Source organism: Sceloporus occidentalis, unplaced genomic scaffold (genome assembly GCF_023333645.1).
Source record: "Sceloporus occidentalis isolate IW3139 unplaced genomic scaffold, rSceOcc1.0.p SCAF_25, whole genome shotgun sequence".
In the NCBI taxonomy this organism is placed as follows: Eukaryota; Metazoa; Chordata; class Lepidosauria; order Squamata; family Phrynosomatidae; genus Sceloporus; species Sceloporus occidentalis.
This window is the reverse complement of record NW_028317005.1, coordinates 13666048-13691455: the sequence shown is the minus strand read 5'-3', so window position 1 is coordinate 13691455 and position 25408 is coordinate 13666048. Positions and strand designations below refer to the sequence as shown.

Here is a 25408-nt window from a genome sequence, read left to right as displayed (position 1 = left end):
ACACAACAGACATAAAAAGTCTTCGTTATATAGTCTAAATCAATAATTGATAAAGCCTTGTTGGAAAGAAGAAGGAAGAACCCTAATGGACGTTTCTTATATATATTTTAAATCTACAATATAAAAAAATGTATTAAAAAAAAGTTGGAGTTTGCAGAAAGGTTGCTGTACAACCCAACACAGATGTTTATTCCTATAAGAAGGGCTGGATAGGCAATGTATATTGCATATATTAACCCTTAAACCCTGTGTTATTTACAAGGGATTTCATTGATTCAATTATGCTTTTTAGAGGGCAAAGCAAGCTCTTCTTGCCACAGATGCCCAATACAGCTGGCCCTTCATAATGTAGAGAAAAGCCTGTCAGATTCCTGCTTAATATATAAACCACTAAATCTTCTCAGGTTAGAATCTGTACGCTATAAATATCTTCCAAACACTAAATACACAAAAGGTAATATAATATGCCATGAAATTATTCTCTATATTATTTCATAATATGCTGGTCCAATTAGGCAATCTCATCCCACAAAGCCTAATTCTCAAAGAGCGGCGCTAGTCAGACAAAGGTAACATACCATTTATTTTATAAAGAAAATTATTTTGCTTCACCTTGAGTTAATTAGAATGAATTAATGACATGCTGGTGTACATCCATACTTACATTTGTGTGTTGAAATCCTGCGTTGGGTCGAGAGGAGCATAGTCAAATATTCGAGTAAGGTTTCCTACATAGCTGACAAAATTAGAATAAAATACAGTTATTGGGAGTCCTTACATTATATAAGAATTGGCCAAGGTAATACTGGATAAAGCCATGAGCTTTTTTGGAATCAATGGAATATTTACTACAAAAAGTCCATAATTTGTGGTTAGTTAGTAGAAGACATATTGGTCAGTTGTAGAGATGGACTGGGGCGATAGGAGACTCAACATAGAGGCTCAGTAAATGCTAGACACTTAAGCAAAAGAATTTGGATAGGCAAAAATGTAAAGAGACCAAAATCTACATTCATTTTTAGACCAAAAATGTTACATACATAGAAGATGCAATTTTATTGTCAGTAATATTTTAACATAATGTCAGTTCCATGGTTGGCAATCCTGCTTTGCTTATGTGGAAGTTGTCATGGTTTTCTCGTGTAGAACTAATGTGTTTCAACAAAGACTACATGAATTCTCTATCAGTACCTAATCACTATGTGAATATGAAGTCCCAAACAACAGCATTTAGGTATAAGGGAAAGGCCATTTCAATTTTGTATAATGTTTGATGAGAGGTAGGTGACTAAATGGGCTAATATGATCAGTGAGAAAACTAGTGTTACACACTGATGAATACACTCAAGTCCCTAGTTTTGAATCTTTTTTAATGCTGAATGCAAACTGGTGCCTACTTTTGTTTCTTAGTGGAGTTAGAAAAATAAAGTTTTGCCCCCATTTTCTTCCTCCACTGCATGCTTTTATTGAAGCAGAGTGTGCACTTAGGTACGCTGCTTGTGCATGACAAACATAAACGCTTGTTGTGTTGAATTATCACTTGACAGCCACAGAGGAGTATGCAGTTGAACTCCCATTGAAGGCAATGTGCTACAGCACATGGGCAGGCAGCATAAGTGAGTATACTTACTAATCCAGTAGAAGCAGACAAAGGAGGAGGAAAATGAGACAGATGTTCCATAGAGGGATTGAAAATCTATTAATCGACAATGACATAAAAACATATGAAAACTTACGCTCTCTGAAATTCCGGGATGCTGAAGATGACTTGCATTACTGTGCTGAGGTAGGAGTTGTTTCCCTGGTTCTTAATGCCAGTGAAGCCAGAGCCAAACATTGGTTTTAGCTTCAGGCCAGTTTCTTGAATAAGCTCCCACTCATTAAACCTTGGTTTGACTTCATTATCCAAAACTCTATTTCCATTCTACACACGAGGAAATCAAACAAATGAACAGAAAATTAAACTCTACTGTCTTCACATGTGTTGTTGATTCATAAGGTTCCATATCTGCAAAACCATTATTCTAAGCTTTAAGTCTAGCATATCAATAAATTATGACTACCCAAGGGCTGGAATGTATCAGCATTTTTTTCTATTGTTTAATGCTCACTCATTACAGAAGGTGTGAGAGCATTTACTCTGGACAGTTCTCACCAGCCTAAAGTGCTTTGCTGTCACTAAAGCCCCAATACCCTATCTTTCGCTCCAATGCCTCTGTGTGGGCTAGTGAATCTACCAATAGGGCCCACCTGGCCCATTATTGTTTTTATGTGATAGTAAAGTCTTAGGCTCACTGCTAAGAGCAATTTGAATCTTTAGTTAAGGTTTACATTGTAGTGGGCCATTACAGGAATAGATAGAGTGACATAACCTTTTGGCACCACAGACATCATTTCATCTGATGAAGACACTTTTGATTTCCCAAAAACCTATTTCACTCTACATCTTTTTCTGCATTGACCCAATAAAAAGTATCACCTTTGACTGAAGACTTAATTTTGTCTTTGACCAATATGGCTATATCTATCTTATGTATGAAGACAAACAATACCACAATCTACAGCATTACAGCTGAAAAGAAAGAAGGCTTAACTAGCCAGTGACATGTACACCTTGGCTATTTAAATATGATGGAATACTTATCTTTGTCTGTTCATGCATGAATGTACATGACGTACCAATGTTAAAATGAAATCAAGGAGTAGTGCCTATTTTTAAAGAAAGGTATTCATGCATAGCATCTTGCTGTTGCAATTATCATTATCCAAAAATTCAGTCTTTCCTCGACTACATGGCATTTGTCGACTGTTCTCCCATGCTAATGGATGGACTCATTTACAAGATAAAATGGATTGGATTTCATGACTGAACTAAACCTTACTTGGTTTTAACAGAGGTGAAAAATGCATGGTCTCCAAATCAATGACCTGTCAAAAAGCAGATTATCAGAGGTAGAATCTAGATGCCAACCTCTAAAAACACTACAATAAAGGCTAATGGAACCAGCTGTACTTCAAGTTAATGAGGTCAGATTTTCTGGATGAACAAAAAATCCCCTCCTGAAATTTGTCAACAAGTCATAGACAAGACACCCCTCTAAAGAATAATGCATATTAAAGTATCATGTTAAGCTTTTAATATGCATTCTTCAAAATGAAAAAGCACCTACCTGACCTAAAAGTTTCAGCCCTGCTGCAGCAGCTGCAATCCTCCAACATTTGTTGTCATGGATTGGCTGCTTGAAGCAGCCAATCAGAAGCAGGAAAGCATTTCCATTGATATCAATGAGAATGCTTGCTGCACATGCACATGAGGGTCTGAACAGGTCTCAGGAGGCCCCTAAAGCACATTTAGAGGAACCATGCTCTATAACATCATATTTCAAATAATCCAATTAGCATTTCAATTGAAAAAAAAAATACATTCTGAAGGTAAATGAAATTGATAACTCAAAGACGTAAATATACAAACCCCTTGCATCTGTAACATATCAATACCAAAATGAGCAAGGTGTTTGGCAAGATGGGGATCAAGAACAGCTTCCTCCTCATCAAATGAATACACAACTGCAATGGTAAAAAACATGTCTGTAAATATTGTTCAATACAGTCAATACAGTCTATTTTACAAGAAGAGAGCTTTGGATCAAAATTCATATATCTGAAACCAGGTGTTATCATAAACCATCATACTTTGGGTCAATTTTAAATTCTGTCTTTTTTTAACAATGTACCATATTCTTTATCATTTCAAATTCTTTTGAGGAGATGTGAGGTATGGACAATTGGTATCACAAAACATACGTATTTATAGTTCAAAGATATAAGTTCTGACAAAACAGTATTGGAGACACTTCAGCCACTGTCGGTTAATGCTAATGTTCTTTGAAACATTGTGGGTACATGTTTCACCTTTAAGTGTCTACAACAACAGAAATGTCTTACATGAAAATAGCTTATATTAGATCTCACCTGCTCCATCAGGTGTGATGGTGCCAAGTTTTACTGCCAATGGATACCCCATCTGTTTGTGGTGCTCCAGAGCGTGACCATTGCCCCCGCTCCCCGAGCAGAACCACTTCCCACACATGATGGATCCATCTGTCAGATTCAGCCACAGGTTTTCTCTGAGATCACACTTTGCACACTTCCAGCCACTGCAAAAACACCAAAATAAAACATATTTGCCTAAAAACTATTCAGTCAACATCAACATTTCTTAACCATGATCCGGCCCTGTTAACACCCCTTTAATTTAGAATGCTATAGAAAACCAATATTGATGAACTATATTTATGGTATAATATGATCCAATGCAGTAAAATAATTTGAGGTGCAACTATACAAAACTTAAATAAAATGTATATTTAAGATAAAATATCATGAACTGAAAGCAGTATCATTGTTGTATTTAATAGTTTTTTTATTTTTTACTTACTTTGGTGGAATTCTTACTCCATTGTCAATTTGTACAAGGTTATTGGCAAATTTTGAAACTTGGAGTTCTTCCTCCCATGACTCTTGATCGAGCTGTCTGTATGGAGACTTTGAATTGAGAACAGCATCACAGGCTATTGTTACCTGCACAAAATAGAGGAATATATATAAAAATTTATGGATTCTACGAGTAATACCGTGTTATGTTGGTTGGTTGTTGGATTGTTGGTTTCAGTGGTTAAAGCTGTTAGAATACATCTACCCAAGAAGTAACACAAGTTAAATAACATATATTCCTATATGGTTCCCTTTAAGGCTACAAGAATTATATATGACGTTAAGCCCAAAGAGGAGTTTACAATGGAAAATCACATTCATATTTTCTGTGTAAAAAATATAGAATTGCTTGAAGAAGGATAAATTGAACCAGATTCTAAGGAAAAAAAACATGCTAAAGCACACACTCACTGACCAGTGCTGGGAGCTCTTCTATGTTAGGCAGAGGAATTTCAAAGTGATCAGGAAATATAACAAGTTTAGCTTCATCTTCATATTCGTAGTCTTCATTATTCGGGTCAGTGCAATCTAGATCTGCAATACAGGAGATCAATGTAGCTTGGAATATTTTTTTTCAACCACACTGGTAAAGAAAATATGGTTGAGAATAAACATGCAGTGATTTGTGTTTGGTGAGACCGATTCTCTTTAACAACTGGATAACACACATAGTCTTCAAACCATTCAGATCATTGGGAAGTGGATTGGATAGAATTTAAACGAACAACATGGATGTCCACTAGACCAATATAAGGCAACCTGTGATAAACATTAGGATCATTTTCTCCAACTACCCTTTGACACAGAAGGCTTATCAAAGCACATGATGCAGAACTGGCAGTGAGCTTGATGTGACCAACGCAAACCTATGAAACAGTTTCTCTACAGTCTTCTCAATGATCTGTGTAACAGTGCCAGTGGCTGCCAGCCAGTCTGTGAGCTTACAGGCAAAACTAAGATCACAGCTCTCATCATTTCAAGCCTTATCGTTAAAGCAAACAAATAATTAGTGGGCGAAGGTGGAGGAATTTTGATATTTTTTTGTTACAATTTCATCTTACGATGCAACTTATAAAAGCAAAGAAGAGCTGACCTCTGGAAGTAATACCTTCTCTAGCATGATGGCATGTTGTCATAGATTCAGTTTCCATATAATAGAACTGTTTGAACTAAATATTTGTTATGGACACAAGCGCAATAGCCACTGTATTAGATTGGGAAACAGTCTTTCCGTAGTCTTCCGCTATGCATTACTGCTTATTTGCATTATGATATGGCATCAATCCTCTTGTCAGGCCCCATTCAGGCTGCGGAGCTGCTTATCTCTAGGTTCTCCTGTCTAGCTATAGTTCGACTGTCTTGCTACAGTTCCCCTGTCTTTGCTGTAATCCATTCCTGGATTTCCTTATGTTCTGTCCTGTACTTCTGAGTCTTTGATTCCAGTCCTGCTCTTAGTTTCAACTTCTGTTTCCTTTATAAGTTGTACCCCACCCAGTTGTTATGTTTGTCTCAGTCTGCAGTCTCTAGGCATGTCCTTCTCTGTTCTGTGTTTAGATTCAATGTTAAGTTTTAGCTTATTATTAATTCAGTAGCCAGGGTTTAGCGATAGGACCCACCGAATATTGGAGTGCTTTGGCGAAGTGGTGGGCTAAGCATACTATGGCCATAAGATATGACAAAATTTCCAATTGTTATCATATAGTCCTAGGCTAGTCCTGTATTTATGTGTGTCAGTCTTATGTGCATTTGCCCTCTTTACCCTGAATCATCTGAGGATATCGGTTCCTCTCTCCTCTCCCCATGTCCCAGTTAAGATATCCTATCCTTGCTTAACGGAGAAGCGTCTGAGGATCTCGGCTCATTACTCCATCCCCTGTGTTCCTTGCCTTGTTGCCTGTCCTTTGTTGTGTCCTGTACATGTTTGTCTTGTCTGTCTATGTTTCTTGCTCGGTCTCCCTGTCCCTTGCTCTGTCCCCCTTGTTTGCTTTGTTACTGCTGTTACTCTGTTTTGCTTCCCTACTCCCAGCTTGCATGTCAGGGCCCTGGAATGTGGCTGCACTACACTATTTGCTTAACACTAGGGGGAGTGTGGTTGCCCTTCACCTGCTACTGCGTGATAACTGCTGAATTCCATTATTGGGCGCCCTGGGTCATTACAGTCGTCTGTATGGACCCGGTCCCTGACACCCCTCTTCATTAGTGGTGTATTCTGGTCTAGGATGTCTAGAGCAGCAGTCCCTTTGCCACACTGGGTGTTCAGACCCCAGGTACATTACTGGTCAATGTGCCAGTTATAAGGGAGATCCATTTACATTATGGAGGACTGTGCTGAGCTGGCAGAGTCTCCATGGTATTTGCTTCCCAGCGGCACAGAGCACTGGGAGGTCATATCCCGTTCAGCAGTTAGGATGGCAGCCACATCACTTCTCATCACTTTAACAAATACAACAAAATAAGAAAAGGAGTTGAATCCTCAACTAAAATGAAGGGTGCAGCAAAACTAGGACGTTTAAAGCATACTATTCCTCTTTGGTGCTTTGGTGATCTAAGCATTTCTTTGGGTTGTAAACTAACCAATTCTGGGACAAAGCTTCAATTTAATTTTGTTTGATAAATAAGCAACAATCAGTCCAAATAGGTCAGTTTTTTCCCTGTTGAAATAATGATTTTAGACTAAAAAATAAAAAAATTGCCATAATAGTATTTTTTTCTTTTTATTTTGTATTTATGTGTAATAAAAAATTATTTAGGAGAATAGGTAACCAATTCATTTCTATTGTTAACCAGCTATGTATGTTAATTGAATGTATAACATGGACCCTCATAAGCATATTCATTACAAAAGCATTTAGCAGGAACTGTGCCTTTATTTTGTGCGTCATAACAGTATACAATATTATTTTGGACATCATCAGGGAATAGTTGGGAAGCACCAAACACCATGCCTGAGGCTGATGGAATTCAGCAGCTGACTTACTTCTAGGTAACAGAGTGCACTGGAAAATAACACATGAGTGCTGGGGGGGAAGAAGTGATGCTCGACTACAAATACCTACTCAGAATTAGATCTGTTACCAGCTGAAAAGCCCACCCGTTTGATTATTAGCTCCCAGTGTTGGGCCAGTTCAAAAGTAGCCAAGAATTCCTTTTGTCTCAAATTTAAGATTTTTCTCCCTTGATGTGAACCTGGTTCAAACGTACATAAGCAATAAAGGCCTGGTTATTACTGGACATGTTATTTTTAATATTACTGGCCAGACAGCCTTGCTTAGCATCTTAAACTTTAACGTAAAATACCAAGGATGTATCTCAAACATACTAGAGTAGCTAAACTAGTTCCACAAAATATAATTGCTACAAATTATTAAATACCCTAAAACTCCTTATTCTCTTTGAGCGCCTCAGACATCACCGTACAGAGGATAACACACATACTGTATTTGCTCGATTATAAGACGAGGTTTTTTTCAGAGCAAATGCTCTGAAAAATACCCCTCATCTTATAATCGGGGTCGTCTTATAATCAGACCTCAAATAGGTCTGACTATGAGACGACTAAGATCTAGATCCCCTGCAGCTGCAGGGGACCTGGATCCTCCTGTCTCCCCCCCCCGCCCCACTTACCGGTACTTCTCAGTACCCGGTGTGTAGCTGGGGCAGCGTGTAAATGTCTACGCGATTCGGTGCGGGGAACTCTGATCTCTGACAGTCGGGGAAGGTCTGCGCAGACAACCCCCGCTGCTAGTCATGCCTCCTTCCGGCTGCAGCGTAAGTGCGTGGGATCTACACGCTGCCCCGGCTACATGACAGGGAAGTTAGAAGCACCGGTAAGTTTGGGGGGGGGCGGGGGAGTGTTAAATGGGGGGCATAAGGCATTTCTGGAGGCAGAGTGCTCTGTGAAATGCCTTAAACCTCCCTAGATGCCACTCTTCCCCATAATATGCCTTTTAACCCTCTAAATGCCAGAGTGACATATAGGGGTATAAGGCATTTCTGGAGGCAGAGTGGCACATAGGGGGTTAAAACGCATATCATGGGGCACAGTGGCATTTAGAGGGTTAAAAGGCATATCATGGGGCACAGTGGCATATAGGGGGTATAAGGCATTTCTGGGGCAGATGTGCATAACTGGGGGGCAGGTTGGAAAATAGAAGGAAATAAAACCAAAATATTTTTCACAATCATAGCTTTTATTAAAAAAAAATAGTTTAAATGAATTTTTTCCTATAGGGTCGTCTTATATTCAGGTTTTTTCTTTTTTTCCTAAATTAATATTCAGTCTTATAATCAGGGTCGTCTTACAATCGAGCAAATACGGTGTTGATGGGCAAAGGCACTAGGGCCACCTGTTTAAGTCAGATACATTTATGTAGAATTGTTTAATTCATTACATTTTAATACTGTAAAAATATTATAGTAATACGCAAAGCCGACCCTTACATAGGTCCCAATGGGTGTCAATTTGCCACCCCAAGGCATGTACTTTTTCGGGCAGGGTCACATAATTTAAGGACAAGATTAGTCTTCTCCATTAAAAGCATGTTGTATGTGATGTTGTATGTGTCTGTGTATGTTAGTGTGTGTCAGCATATGTGTCTGGGTATGTTAGTGTGTGTCTAGATATGTTAGTGTGTGTGTGTTGGTATGCTAGTGTGTGTGTCTAGATATGTTAGTGTGTGTAGGTGTCTGAATGTGTGTGTCCTGTTGTGTCAGTGTGTGTTAACGTGTCTGCTTTAATTTTAGTTTTATTAATCATGATATAACATGGCGGATCTGGGCATGGTTTTGGTGGGAGGCAGCATGTCACCCTTGGACACAGGCAGCACAGTGTCTCGGGCTGGCCCTGGTAGTAGGGCCTCAATCTCTTTTATGATAATACATACACTTCAAAGCTCACTGATGCACAACAGGGCATATTTGACCTCACATTAAGGTAAAGTTTTTTTATTACAGGTTTCACATTAAAAATATGCTTTTAAACATATTGTATTGCTTTTTTTAGATAATACAATACTTTCAGACAAGTGCATAATAGTCATCTAAATGTGTTCTGTCTCCGTTATCTTAGCCCAATCCATTAGACAAACACTCATTATCATATTGCCTGAGGTAAGCAATAGAATACCTGTGTTAATAACCTAAATTGAAACTCCAATCAAAGACCATAGAGGCTAGACTTTGCCAGCATCCTCATAAAGAATCAGCTCAGTGTGGGGAAAGGTATCCAAAATATCACATGACTGACAACAATGGCAGCCTCCAGATAAAGGATTTTTATTGGAACAAAATTAAATTAAACTTTATTTTCTTCAATGCTAAACTCCATTACTGTACACAGTGCTGTATTTAAGGCTTTAATATTTTCTGTTTTTCCACAGGTGATATATATTCATGTTCTGTGAAACTGTAACAACGAGGAGTCTTAGGGGTGTAGTATACTTTGGCAAAAAAAAGAAAAGAAGATATGGTTTTCAAGTGCCTGAAACAATAAAGCAACGATACATGGTATATTAGCTCTTCATTACGTTTTTACCCACATACAGTGAAGTGGATGGATGAAAGCTGTGATTAAACCCTTCCATTATGCATGGATTGACACGCAGACCACAGACAACTAAAGCACCAATATTAATTATTTAGGAACCTAACTGCTGATGCATTGTGCTTTTTTGGAGTTCAATATATTCCTTGATTCTATCACATAGGTATGCACATCAACTTTATATATATATATATATATATATATATATATATTGTTTATCAATTTTAAAAAAAAAGGTCTGCTTTACCTAAAAATATTTTGCCATTTATACGTCTTGGATGGGCTCCACCAGATGCACCCGTTGCTTTCTAGAAATCAAAAGAAGTAGTTGGTAAGCGAATATGTTAAATAAACAACAAAAGATTCATCAAGGTATATATGTGAACAGTTATTTTTTAGCATTTGTCAAAACTTTCAATTATTTATTTGTTTTAAAGACCATAATTTGGAAATTGCTAAATAAACTGTCCCCAAGAAAAAAGTAAATAGAGACTTAAAAAGAAATCAAGCAAGCTACATAAGAACAAAGGCAAAACATGTAACACATAGAAAGAGAGAAAAATTCATGGTATTCTTTGAAACATGTTAAGGGTTAACTCTACTAGAGCTGCATGTTTTCGCATGGCAACACTCACAAATTAACTTATATATTCACCAATTTATGGATTGTCTGACAGCAGAAGAGATTGCATACTATTTTAAATTTTATGTATTGCAGGTGATGTCGCTCCAATATATTAGGTGCCCAAAGACTATAAGAAGCAGACCAAGTTTACCCAAGATGGCAGATGACACAAGTTGCACACGCATAAAGAATGGCTAAATGGCAACTACAAAACAGTGCTGTCTATGGTCACTAAGTATCCTTACAATGTTTATTTAAGGCAAATCCACTTTTATATATTGTGTATTGTGACTATTATTTATTGTTTTATATAGTGCCATCATATTCCGTAGCGCTGTACAATAGGTAGACAGGTCATTACAAGTGGTATATAACATAACAATTTGACTTACAAGCTTACAATGGACACATTTTAAAAAAATGAATAAAAGGCCACATTCACCTCCCATATAGTGATATAAAATAATACCCTTGAGGTACATATGTCCTCCCCTGATCCCTATCCTATGCCCCATGGGAGAAAAACATTTAACCCCTTGGCGAGACGAGACATGCGCCTACCATGCCTCTTCATATCCCCTGTGGAAGTAATAAACTTTAATTATAGTCACGTCTGACAAAAAAATTCTTAATAAAGGAAAATACATTTTATATTTATTATGTATTATGGCTTATGGATACAGTTTGTTAGTGACAGGTCTTCTTTAAAAACATTGGACCGGGAAGTCTATGACAAAGGTAAAAGATTGACAATGGCCCTTTGTTTTTACAACAAAAGAACAAAGAATGGCATTCAGTGACAAGGTATAGATCAAACTAGGAACATAGTGTTTGTTTATAACCAAAGAAAAGGAAAAACATAGAAATAATGTAATTAATTTGGAAAAGATGTGTCCTGGTAGCCAAAAACATTATTAGTTCTAATGTAAAAATAATGATTTACAACAGATAATACTCATGTAATCTACTTGTGATGTTGTTCTTAAACAAGCTGTGCTACCTGTACGTTTCTGTGTTTTATTCCCTATCCCATGGAGACAAAGTTAGGCAGGATTAGAAGTAGTTTTTATGATATCAAACAGTGACAGGTGGTCTCAACGCAAGCCAAGAATCTCAGAGTGGAGCGTTCATGTGCAGTGGTCATCGAGCCTGAATAACTCTTATAAATCCTGTGTTTCAATAGCTCCATGTAAACAGAAATCATGATCATTTCCATGAGCTCTGTGTTAATGGTTCTGTTTGTTTGTTTTGGGTGAAATGCCAAGAGAGCAGACAAGGCATTTCAAAAAAGAATAAATATCAATGGTTTTGGTGATAATAAGTTAAAATTTCCTTTGCATGGGTCATCATAAAATGTTATAAAAAAATGTAGATACACAAAAAACTGGACATAATTCGACCAGTTGCATTTAGATGGAGGAAACATCCCATGTTATACACAAGCTGTAAAATTATTATGGCGGGGGCCTTACCTGTCTAATGTGACGCTTTAAATGCATGTAAACGCATTGTCCTGTTTTCCTATAATGCCGTTCCACATGTTCTCTGCCAAAGCCCAGGAAGGTGTTCATGCAAACATACAGACCTCCTTCAGACACCTGAGAAATGATAAGAATAGCAATCAATTCAAACATTTGGGAGCTCCGTACTATCAAAGCAAACAGGAGAACATCACCCAAGTAAAGTCTGTCAGTATGCCAGGTTTTTAAGATTGCCCACGGATAAGAATTTCCTGGTCAACCTCAAAATTCAGAATATTTGCCAACATTAAGGTTATTGGATGAAAAATACCATAACACTCGGTGAGCAATGACCAAATCTAGATCATAAAGTAGAGGTTTCCATTTATCTGCTCGTGCAGAATGGAGTAAACTAGAGCGTAAACCTATAGCTTTCGCGTTTGCTGAAGGTAACAGCTTATGTCCATAAAATGCAGATTATTCTAATCATCTCATTCTTAATGGCACGTGTATATGCCATTTCTGTGTTTTAACTCCAATGTAGGAAAAACATTCTTATAGTTTTCTTAACCCAATTGTTAGCATTCTACCTTTGCTGATGTAACATTGGGAGTTACGCATAAAAAGCTATTCTGGTGAGAAGTTTGGTGGTCTTCTCGCTGTAGCAACCAATGGAAGATTCCAATTGACTTGCTGAATCCATGGTTTGCTATGAACGTAAAACCACTTAGCGTCAGAGCTACTTCAGATTAATTCTTAGGTATACCGCTTACATTGAGTCACAGAAATAACATGAGTTACAGAGGCTTCCATCAATAAACCACTCAGCTGGTTTTTTTTTCCCCAAGTATCAAAAATGTATGGCTTCTACTCAACAGTGGATCGCCGTTGTAAAGATATATTTTAAAGAAATTATTTCCAGTTTAATTTAGAATAAATTCATACCATCAAGAACAAATCAAAAACAATGTTTCATTATTCCAAAAGGCCTGCTAAAAAACCACACGCAAAATAATTGCACAAGGCTCTACAACCAAAATAGTAAAGTATTTTAGCACTTTAACTGGTGTTGTGGCTCATAAATTGTCATAGATTAGATTCTTTTGAGTAAAAAGAAAAATGAAAAAAAGTTTCACTGTAAATATCTCTATGGGGTGCTTCGTTTCTGTAAATGCTTGTGAAACCCTAGAAATATATAAGTTATATATAGAAATGCTTTTGGATGTTTTTAACCCTTCTGCTACTCGTGGGCTAAACGTACATTTGTCAGGGAAAACGTGACACAGAAACAGGCACGGATAGGTCGTTGCTATAGAAACTGAAAAATCTTTAGGGTTCTGCGTTATTTTTAGGTTATTAAACATTCAGTGGAAAGAATAAAATATCAGATCTGCTAAGGTTTATTTACTTGCCATGTTACACAGCTCAATTTATGTGTTTTCTATGACAACAGTACAAAATAAAATCGCAAACTGGGTTGTTTATCCTGCTTTAATCTTTTACCGAGACGTCAACACCATTGGTATGATAGTATACACACCCATAATTTTTTTTTAACTTGGTGCAGGGCTTGGCAAATCGTAGGTTCTTGTTCTAGTTTTTTTACATTTGGCTCCTGTATTTTTGAGCCATTTTATGTTGATCTTTATGTAGTGATGTATCCACCTTTGGGGCCACCTTAGGAGCGACCTAGGGCAGCACCCCCCAGCCACCTCCACTTCCATGGTTGGTGTCCCAAGTATAATAAAAGGCGTCTTCAGGAAATGGAGCGTCGGGATATGACATCATATCCCGTGTCATTTCTTAAAGGGATGAAGTATATGGAGGCTATCCTGAGTCAGCACACCCTCCATAGTATAAACAGGCCTGTTGGGGAGGTCAAAGATCTCACTTGTAACCAGTCCATAATGTAGCAGAACACTTTGGGGGCTTGATTGCCCGAGTCGGCCTTGGCCAGGTTGCGTCACTGTCTTCATGGGTGCCCCTCTTTCTGTCTCCTAAAAATATAAAGCTAGCTCCCAACTTCTCCACAAATCTGTCTGCCTTAGTGTGTAATGATGCTATGAAAATGCAATAAAATTTCATCTTGTTTTATTAATAGAAAGCTATTTATAGAGCAGGTAACATGTTACCAAATATTTCCAAACAGATGGTGTGTTGACCTCAAAAGATTTGTTTTTATGATAAAATACTGACTACTGGCAGACATTTTAATATTTTGTTAAGCTTTATTTACTATAAAGATAACAATAGGTATGTCCCCTCAGAGAACCCAAGGCCATAGTAAGATGTATAAAAGCATAAATGTAAAGTATTTACTCGATTATAAGACAAAGGGTTTTTTTTAGAAAAAAATCAGATTGCACAGTCGACTAATCGCCAATTCCTACCTCTTTCCATTGGTTTCAAGTAACAACTTCCAATACCCCCTGACGGAGGAATCGGGTATATTGCACACATTACTTTACAAACATCAGCCAGTAATTACAAGATCGCGAGTAATACTGTAGTAAAAAACTTCTTTTTGGAGTGTTTGTGTTTTTGCACTTTTTTGCATTTTTTTCTCCTTCTTCTTTTAAAAGAGGCGCCTATCACAGCCGACTAATCATGGTGTTCTCGCAATGAGGCTTTTCTGAAAGCCTCACGAGTGCCGCCGAACAGCCTTATCACACCCCCAAACCCAATAGCCCGAACCAAGGTCCTTATCAAACACTTCATTACCCCCCCACTCATGCACATCCTTTACTTACATAAATGTGTGTATGAATGAGTGGCAGAGAAAGTGTACATACAGTATGTGTGTGTGGCAGAGTGTTAGTGTGCGTATTAGAGAGTGACTGAGTGTTAAGTGCGCATATGATATTTTACGATAGCATATCTTATATTTAGGCCTTTTATTTTTTCTTTCATTAAGATCCAAAGTTTGGGGAGTGATCTTACAATCAGGGTTGTCTTATAATCGAGCAAATACAGTATTGAAACAAAATTACTACAGTATATTCCGGCGTATAAGATTACTTTTTAACCCGTGAAAATCTTCTCAAAAGTCGGGGGTCATCTTATATGCCGGGTACTAAAACTTACTGAGCCGGACTGGAGAATCACGAATCTCTAGGAGAGGGGCGGAGAAGCCGCCTCCCCTGGGCCGGTCTTCAGGGCCACGCCGAGGTAGGTGCAAAATCGTGATCTCCCCGATGAGCAGGGCTGGTTGGGGAGATCACAACCTCCCTCTAACTAGCCCAACATTAGGGAGCTCGAGGTCTGGCAGGGTTAGGATACAGATCCCCCACAGCGGTGCAGGGGACCTGCATCCTACTCTCCAATACGCTCAGACAGCCTCCCCTGCCGGCACTTTCCACGGGGGGTGTCTGCACTGGTAAGTCTAGGGGAGGGTGGCACATCTCGGGAGGGACACAGAGTGGCAGCATATCTTGGGGGGGGACACAGAGTGGCAGCATATCTCGGGGGGGGACAGAGTGGCTGCATATCTCGGGGGGGACAGAGTGGCAGCATATCTCAGGGGGGACACACACAGAGTGGCAGCATATCTCGCGGGGGACACAGAGTGGCAGCATATCTCGGGGGGGACACACACACAGAGTGGCAGCATATCTCGGGGGGGGGACAGAGTGGCAGCATATCTCAGGGGGGACACACACAGAGTGGCAGCATATCTCGCGGGGGACACAGAGTGGCAGCATATCTCAGGGGACACACACACAGAGTGGCAGTGTGTGTAAAGGCAGGGGTGTGTGGTGAGGGCAGTGTATAAATGTGTATGTATGGACAGGCGTATGTTAGTATATGTGTATGTGTATATGTGTGTTTGTAAGCAGGTGTGTACATGTATATGTGTGTTTGTAAGCTGGTGTTTACGTGTATATGTGTGTAAAGGAAGGGGTATGTGAGGGCATTGTATGTCTATACATGTGTGTGTGTGGACAGGCATATGTTAGGGAGAGCTGACCCACCCAATCCAAGCAGGCTTTGTATACAACAACCAGCCAATCACCAGTAACGTACATCGCTTGCCGTGATTGTTGTATACTGGGTAGAGGGGTAGTCTTATATATAGTATATCCCAAACTCTATATTTTAACTGGAAAAGTTGGGGGTCGTCTTATACACCCAGTTGTCTTATAGGCCGGAATATACGGTAAATATCTAGCCATGTGGGCTGACAAAGAACATAAAAGCCAAATGGAGAAATGGAATCTCTGCAACGTGAGAGGAACAGTAATTCATCTCCCGTAAAAAATCTAATAAGTTATACCGAGGAGGCCAGTGCAGACACAATATGTAGCACTGGTATATTACATAGGGGCATTGCAGATCTGAGTGTAGCTGGAGCACTCTATATTCTGTATATGTTTATTTTGGTATATTTGGGCCCTTGATATCCCAATTAGTGCCAATCCTTGGACAGTTTTCTATTCTAACTCTTGGACAGACTTACAGTTAAAAAAAATAGTTTCAGAAAGAAATAAAAAAATCTACAATGTATATGGAGTAGATTCCTTGTATGGACATTTACATCTGATGAGGTCGTATGTGAGTCATATCTGTTTTAGATCGGTGCTCATGAAATTCTTTTTCGAAGATCTTAGTTACTGTCATGAGTCAGAAAGCATTGACAACATCTTAATAATATTCCATTTACAGAAATATGCGATGTACAAGAGATGGCATGAGGCTGGGAGCTGTGTGAAAGGCAACATACATGGACATAAATAATGTCTATGAGCACATAAAAATTGCTGCCACCCAATGACTCTTAGTTCTAACTAAGTGGGCAACAAGATTCCAAATCCTATCCCAGGTCCCAAGCTATTGATGAACTTCAACTTTCATGAAGACATTGTGATTTGCCATTCAACAAGAGCAGCTATGAATTGAGTTGTCCAACTTGACCCAGATACTCAACATTTTAGAAAAAAAAGTAGAAAAGATACATAGTGTAGACCAGTTAGTTAAAAATACTACCATGTGTGCGGTTTATGAACTGTTGGCCTTAAACTTGTCACCCATTATTTAAAAATCAGAATCACTTAAAAGACTATAAAAATAAAGTATAGGTGCTATAAATAATATATCCAGCATTGCTGGAATTAAATCCACCAAATAACTGTAAAAACCAACACCCAGCAATAGTATGTTTGTAATTAATCAACTCGTAAATAGATGATTTATTTAAACAAAATGTAGTTTTTTAAACAAAAAAATAAGAAAGCACTTTTGGACCAAAGTTAATGCAGTAAATATAACAGTCACTTAATTCTAATTATAGAATAGAAAGATCAACGTCAATGTCAAGCCGACTTGCTATAGACAATAGACAATTCTTTTTTTCAAATTGCCCTGCTCCGGAAGACTAGTTTTCAGGTTTCCCAAACTAGTCAAGGCTAGAGAGAATCAGGAGGCTTGTCTATTTAGGTCTGTACTTCTAAAGTATGACACCATTACTCATACAATGAATCCGTGTTTTATATCTGTAAAACATTAAACAGGGTAGGGTTTCTCATGTAGGTCCTCATGTACCCCCAAAACGTTAGCGCTATGTGTAACCTCTTCACATGAATAAAGACGGCTCTTTAAAGGAACCCTCCATTATTAATTTGCACATTAATATATTTGGTAGTCAAGTGTCCCCTTTACATTTTTTATGGTTTCCCTGCATAGAGGGAAGCTGTAACCCCTACTTACAAAGAACTTTATTATCCATTCTTTGTTGGTGAGGCTACATGGGACACTGGAGCGTCCCTTTAATTAACATTCTATGTTTATTTCTAGATCTAAGAAATACACATTGAATAGTTCATCTATGCATGCCTGAAAAACTTCCGGAAAAGGGATAATTCAGCAACCAATGATGAAAATTCCCAGCCGTAGATTATAATATGATATAATTTAATATGATAAAAGGACATGATATTATATATGCTATAACATATTTTACATAAAGTATTCAACCATATACAGAACAAATCGTTATAAAGCCACCCGCTCTCCCCATCTATGAATACATCATTTTCTTTAATCAAGTTTCACAACTCAGGATCAATTGATCTCTATTGTCACAATTTAAAAAAAGAAAAAGAAATTTCTATTTTCAGGTAACAAAAAAGAATCGACTCTCAGACCAGAACATTTGGGCAATAAAAACAATAACAATCTGTAAGCACTCGACTACCGTATACAATACAGCAACACGAGGTATTGCGATACACACTATTTTTGGAACACACGTACCTGATTAGAACATCACAGGTTATGGTTTTTAAAACCAAAAAAGGTTTTGACATACAACTCTCAGCTAATTTGTGAGATATATTTTATCCACAAAAATTGTTTTGTAAGACTATCACACTGCAAGAGATGTGTTCAGCCCCAAAACATCTCCTCCATGCCAACTAGCAAAGAGTGGGGAAAAGGGGCAAAAGCATACAAAGGGTTCTGCAGAACATGGGCACCACGTAATTTAAAAGGGACCTCTTAGCTATTGTATGCATCAAAGCGCTTATGAGGGTGGTAGTGATCCTTTAACACAAGTGCAGTTGCTCTTCCTATAGTCAATCAGGTGACTAGAGGACATATTTAAACAAGAACCCCACTGACATTCTAAAATGAGCCCATCATATGACCAGCAAATGTTTTTACCATAAGATGCATGAACACTAATTGGCTTTGTAAAGGAGAAGGTAAATTCTGCATTACAAGGGGTTTAATGCCTCTTGTTCCCCATTAGTTGAAGGCTAAATCTTAAGGGTTATGATTTTTAGCTTGTATTTTTTTTTTTTTAAATGGACAATGCCAATAACAATGTTGGTGGACTAGGTTGTAGAATCACGTACACAGGCATGTATTGAGATATCATTATGGATATTATGGAGAGTCTACTGGATAAAAGCAATGTTTAAAGGGCTGTGTCATGCCCTGAACCTTGTTATTCGTTGGTATGTTTGGAATCTTTTGTAGCCTTCGCATCAAGTGTCCATCAGGCAACATGAGGAATATGCCAGATATGAGGAAGAGCAGTTCTAACAGAAAGTGAAGCTCAACTAGTTGGACTTTTGGTTACTAGATCATGAATTAATACAGTACCGAGTCACCTTTCTAGTTTTTGACTAGCAGTAGAGCTGGATTGAGGGATTCATGGGCTTTGAGCTGAAAAGCGTGTGGCAGTGTCACGAGCTGAGAACACAGGTTGATAAGGAGCCCAGGTGCAGGGGATACGAGGGGCTCTGTCTGTACCCCACGATGCATTATGGTCTGGGGTTGTTACAGACAGGTGCAGGAAGAAACCACAGACAACAGATCTGGATTAAGAGTTGTATTGACTGCAATGGTACATCAATAAATACAAAGAAAGTCACTCAACTTGGCAGGAAGCCCTCTTGCGGGGCACACGGCAGATAAGCCCTCTTGCGGGGCACACGGCAGATAAGCCCACTTGCGGGGCACACGGCAGATAAGCCCACTTGCGGGGCACACGGCAGATAAGCCCACTTGCGGGGCACACGGCAGATAAGCCCACTTGCGGGGCACACGGCAGATAAGCCCACTTGCGGGGCACACGGCAGATAAGCCCACTTGCGGGGCACACGGCAGATAAGCCCACTTGCGGGGCACACGGCTTGTAGCCCTCTTCCAGGGCACACGGCAGGTTGCCCACTTGCAGGGCACTCAACCAGGGTAGTCCGCTAGTGGGCAGTCATCCTGGGAGTCGCGATGCAGGGCACTCCTCTTGGGAGTCCACTTAGTGGGGCGCAGGCCGCAACTCAGGAACACGGCAGGTACTGGAACAAGGCAGGTTCTGGAACAAGGCAGGTACTGGAACAAATCAGGAACCAAACAGGTAGTCCTCCAACTTCAATGTCAAGGCCCAGACTGCAGGGCTGGGCAGGTTTATCAAGGCTGACTTGATCAGGTAAGCCACTGCAGCTGGACCTGATAATTAGTCAGAGTGGTCTGAGTGGCAAGGGCGGCCACTAGTGGTTGGTAAATGAAAATGAACAACAAAGTTTGAACAAGTCCAGCTAGCGCATGGTGAAACGTGACATACCCCCACTGCAAGGAGCAGCCTCCGGATGCTCACAGAACCATGGAACAGTGGTCTCACCGTCTGCGGTGAGACTTCTTCTTTGTCCTAGCACGTAGTGCTTTCTCATACGCTTCCAGGTCTTCACGACATATTACATTGCCGTTGGAAGTCACTACACGATCTGATGGCAGTGGTTCTGTTGTGCTGATTTGGGCTGGATAGACAGATGTGATAGTCCCGGTAAGTGCTTGTCTTGTCCCACATCTACTCCTGAATTCACCAGGGGTTAGGTATTCGCCCTGTGCACGGTTCTCCTCTGAGCGGTGTTGAATAGCACCAAGACAGGGCTGGGTTGCAGGTGGAAAAGAGGAACGCTTACTGGACCTTTGGTCACGGAGACGTTGTTCGTACTGTTTCAGTTCTGTTCTGTGTACGATCTTTCCATCTGATGCAAGGACGTTGCCAGGAGCTCCTAGGGAGTGTTGTGCGGTTTGGAGTGTCCTTTTCCTACTCCTGTGAGTGGTAGGAGTGGTGTTCCTTACCGCACAAACAGCTGGGGGGTTGAGATCCATGACATCCGCCTCAGATGACGCACTGTCCATATCAGACCACTCGGGGGCGTCAGACGAGGTCTGGAGGTCATCTGACGTTACTATAGAGGGCGTAGGATCCTCAGGTGCCGAGGACTGGTTAACCCCTGCATTACCTGTCTGTGGTCACGACAGGGGATGCTTCTGCTTTGTAACGTTGCTGACGTCATATGCAGGTTCCTGGACATGGGGTTTCTCAATGGGGGTTGCGGACGGCTTGACTGGTCTGTGCGGACAATATGTTATCCTGTGGCCAGTCCCTCCACAATAAAAGCACAGGTCGTCCTCTTGCCTTCTCTGTATTTCCTTTTTGGTGAGTGGCTCTCGCTTAAAGCTCTTAGCAGCCTTCTTTCTTTGTGTCTGTGTCTTGGTTTTTGTGTCCACGCAATCAGCTTCCACCACAGTCCTTACCGACTTGCATAGGTGGAGTACACATTCTGCCAACAATTCCAGCACTGCAGGTATCCCCGCGAACTCCTTGTGTGGGCCTTGACATTCTGTCACGAGCTGAGAACACAGGTTGATAAGGAGCCCAGGTGCAGGGGATACGAGGGGCTCTGTCTGTACCCCACGATGCATTATGGTCTGGGGTTGTTACAGACAGGTGCAGGAAGAAACCACAGACAACAGATCTGGATTAAGAGTTGTATTGACTGCAATGGTACATCAATAAATACAAAGAAAGTCACTCAACTTGGCAGGAAGCCCACTTGCGGGGCACACGGCAGATAAGCCCTCTTGCGGGGCACACGGCAGATAAGCCCACTTGCGGGGCACACGGCAGATAAGCCCACTTGCGGGGCACACGGCAGATAAGCCCACTTGCGGGGCACACGGCAGATAAGCCCACTTGCGGGGCACACGGCAGATAAGCCCACTTGCGGGGCACACGGCAGATAAGCCCACTTGCAGGGCACACGACTTGAAGCCCTCTTCCGGGGCACACGGCAGATAAGCCCACTTGCGGGGCACACGGCAGATAAGCCCACTTGCGGGGCACACGGCAGATAAGCCCACTTGCGGGGCACACGGCAGATAAGCCCACTTGCGGGGCACACGGCAGGTTGCCCACTTGCAGGGCACTCAACCAGGGTAGTCCGCTAGTGGGCAGTCATCCTGGGAGTCGCGATGCAGGGCACTCCTCTTGGGAGTCCACTTAGTGGGGCGCAGGCCGCAACTCAGGAACACGGCAGGTTCTGGAACAAGGCAGGTTCTGGAACAAGGCAGGTTCTGGAACAAGGCAGGTTCTGGAACAAGGCAGGTTCTGGAACAAGGCAGGTACTGGAACAAGGCAGGTTCTGGAACAAGGCAGGTTCTGGAACAAGGCAGGTTCTGGAACAAGGCAGGTTCTGGAACAAGGCAGGTTCTGGAACAAGGCAGGTTCTGGAACAAGGCAGGTACTGGAACAAGGCAGGTACTGGAACAAATCAGGAACCAAACAGGTAGTCCTCCAACTTCAATGTCAAGGCCCAGACTGCAGGGCTGGGCAGGTTTATCAAGGCTGACTTGATCAGGTAAGCCACTGCAGCTGGACCTGATAATTAGTCAGAGTGGTCTGAGTGGCAAGGGCGGCCACTAGTGGTCGGTAAATGAAAATGAACAACAAAGTTTGAACAAGTCCAGCTAGCGCATGGTGAAACGTGACAGGCAGCAAGGCAGATGGGAACTTTGGGACAAAAATAAGCAGCATATCATCCTGCAAGTGTCTACAAGTCCTAGGAGTTTCCTCACAGTCCCTCAGAAGAAACTCAGTGTGCTCATCATTTTACCACTTACTATAAGCTTTGTAGAGAAATGATGGTTCCTTAGACTTGCCTGATAAAGAGTTATCATCAGAGACCAGATATCTGGCTCCAGATCACAATGGAATTACAGACACAATGGAACCCTCCCTGGCTGAAGGACGGCAAGACAGGCCGGGATTCCCAACATTTTACAGTTAAAAAGTTGTGCACTTGTCATGAGAATTTCCTAGCATGTCCCATATGAAGCGTGCGAGTTACTTCTATGCAATGTCTTGGAAATATGTAAGGCATTCCCGCTCATTATAGAAAGCTGATTAGGTGAAAGGGCAACAGAGTTTCGGGCAGGACAAAAATTTGTTAGGGAAGTTTTTCAACAAATGGCATGGAATTCATTAAAATATGCATTAGCAACAAATTACAATTGCAACAAATGTAATAATTCTAAAATATATGTGGGTGCACTTTAGATGCATATTTTGGATATCTAAATCTGTAAACCCCATTACATTGGCTTATTTAGTGTTCATAACCGTGAAATACATGATTTAGGAAAAAGTGACAAATCTAGTTTAACTATATAGTTGGAGCATATTTACCAAAATGCACCTGACCGCTTGCTCACTTTTAAAAGTATTTCAAAGTATTAATTAACAGAGCTGAAAAATCCTATGGGAGATAGAGAAATATAAACCCTAAATATTCCTAGCATTAATAATTTATAACTTTTCACTTTACTAACATAGTAATTTAGGTTGGAAAAAAAAGACCTGAGTCCACCAAGTTCAAACTTTCTACTTATCCTTCCTGCTTTTGATCCAAAAGATGGCAAAACATGCACCCAATTTAGCTATTTTCAGAAACTTGCCACTTAGGGGGGAAAAAATTGCTTCCAAAAAAAAAATGGTTTTGGCTTCCAAATCGCAATCAATTACATTACACATACATATAACAGTATATATAATACACACATGCATATATATATATATATATACATATTAGATTACATTAATATACATTTTATTTTTGCTACCAATAAAACCATCAATATTTTGGAGGAAAATAGTTGCCGACCCAGATACTGCCTGTTTGGGTACTTTGGCCTCTTAAGCCGTGGGATTTTAATGGGTGGGTAAACTGCTGCCTGACACTTGAAACCTGAAGTGTGTGGATAAAAATAACTGCCCCAGCATGTGTGATAAACGCCAGACAGCTGAGTCACTTTTAAAACTGATTTGGGATGCTTAAAAAATATATTATATATATATATATATATATATATATATATATATATATATATAAAGAAATCAATTAAGAAGAAAGCAAAAAAACCAAACATATTTTCACTTCTAGTGCCATCTCACAATAGCATAAATGTACTTGTTGCATACAGACTGATTTTTGGATGATGGAGGAGGAAGGCTTATTGGGGAAACTTAGTTGAAGGTATCTCAAGCACCTTGAGGAGAAACAATACTTCACAATGTAGCTCATAGGTCATTTAAACCCAAACTGTCCTTTACCATCTGAGCAGCAAACCTCTGATTTGGGATTAAGTTAACCATGGGGAAAAGAAAAAAAAAGATAGAAAGCCAAATGTCCATCAAGGACCATTTTTAAAGTGCAGGTTCACATTAGCTCCTTAAATTAGTTCTCCAACACCTGAAATCACTTGATATACAGAGTTTACAGCAACCTTCATCTCATCAAGTCTTAATACAAGGAGAACCCCTGCTACTTAATAACAGTAAAAGTTAGAATGTTGCAAAAGCCCACGTGGGATTTCCCAGGCAGGGAGCTCAGTGCAGGAGGCTGATCATAGAACAGGGAATATATTAATGAGGAGCTCAGTGCAGGAGGCTGATCATAGAACAGGGAATATATTAATAAGGAGCTCAGTACAGGAGGCTGATCATAGAACAGCGAATATATTAATAAGGAGCTCAGTGCAGGAGGCTGATCATAGAACAGGGAATATATTAATAAGGAGCTCAGTACAGGAGGCTGATCATAGAACAGGGAATATATTAATAAGGAGCTCAGTGCAGGAGGCTGATCATAGAACAGGGAATATATTAATAAGGAGTTCGGGCAGGAGGCTGATCATAGAACAGGGAATATATTAATAAGGAGCTCAGTGCAGGAGGCTGATCATAGAACAGGGAATATATTAATAAGGAGTTCGGGCAGGAGGCTGATCATAGAACAGGGAATATATTAATAAGGAGCTCAGTACAGGAGGCTGATCACAGAACAGGGAATATATTAATAAGGAGCTCAGTGCAGGAGGCTGATAACAGAACAGGGAATATATTAATAAGGAGCTCAGTGCTCTTACTCCTTTCACGTGTTGTTGATGATCAGGATCCTAAGAAGAAGGAGGAGAAAGGCAAGACAAGCTGCATGCGGTGGGGAGGGGAACTGGGAGCACACATCAAGCTCACTCACTGGGGATTCATAGGAGAAAGCGCACTCCGTCTTGTAGACCCTGTCCCCTGACTTGGGCACTCTGATGGTGGGCATGTAAGGGACAATCAGTTCTCCCAGATCTGCAGCCATCTTCACATTCCTGCTGCTCCCAAACAATGCTGTGACTCCGTGCCCTGCGGCCCAGGCGATAGAGGGCAGGCAGATGATGCTATTTTAATCCAATGGCGAATCGCACCAGCCCTGGGTCCTGCGGCTGCTGCTGCGGCTGCAAGGGAGATGGAGGGAGGGAGAAGGGAGAGTGAGAAGGGAGGTAGCTGCTGCTGCCAGAGCTACTGGCTATTTATAGATGGCCAAGTCTTATTTATTTTGCAGAAATGGCCAGCTGGTCCTTCATATCTGCATGGAGAAGACACCCCCCCCCCCCCCAGTCCCTCTGGCTGCTGCTGGTGGGTCTGACAAGGGGCTCAGATCCATGTAGTGGGAC

The 25408-nt window shown here is 40.5% G+C and overlaps 1 protein-coding gene across 1 annotated transcript in view; it reads right to left on the bottom strand.

The window, feature by feature from the left end:
* Positions 1–25053, bottom strand: part of LOC149300426 (ubiquitin carboxyl-terminal hydrolase 13-like) — a 37682-nt gene extending 12629 nt beyond the window's left edge. The window contains exons 1-9 of the mRNA XM_089485346.1: positions 24943–25053; positions 12134–12259; positions 10284–10344; positions 4910–5028; positions 4439–4581; positions 3973–4157; positions 3473–3567; positions 1737–1924; positions 665–736 (exon numbers count right to left, since the gene is read on the bottom strand). Coding sequence (XP_089341472.1) covers positions 665–736; positions 1737–1924; positions 3473–3567; positions 3973–4157; positions 4439–4581; positions 4910–5028; positions 10284–10344; positions 12134–12259; positions 24943–25053 — 1100 coding nt within the window. The remainder of the gene's footprint in view (positions 1–664; positions 737–1736; positions 1925–3472; positions 3568–3972; positions 4158–4438; positions 4582–4909; positions 5029–10283; positions 10345–12133; positions 12260–24942) is intronic.
* Between the last annotated feature and the right edge of the window lie 355 nt (positions 25054–25408).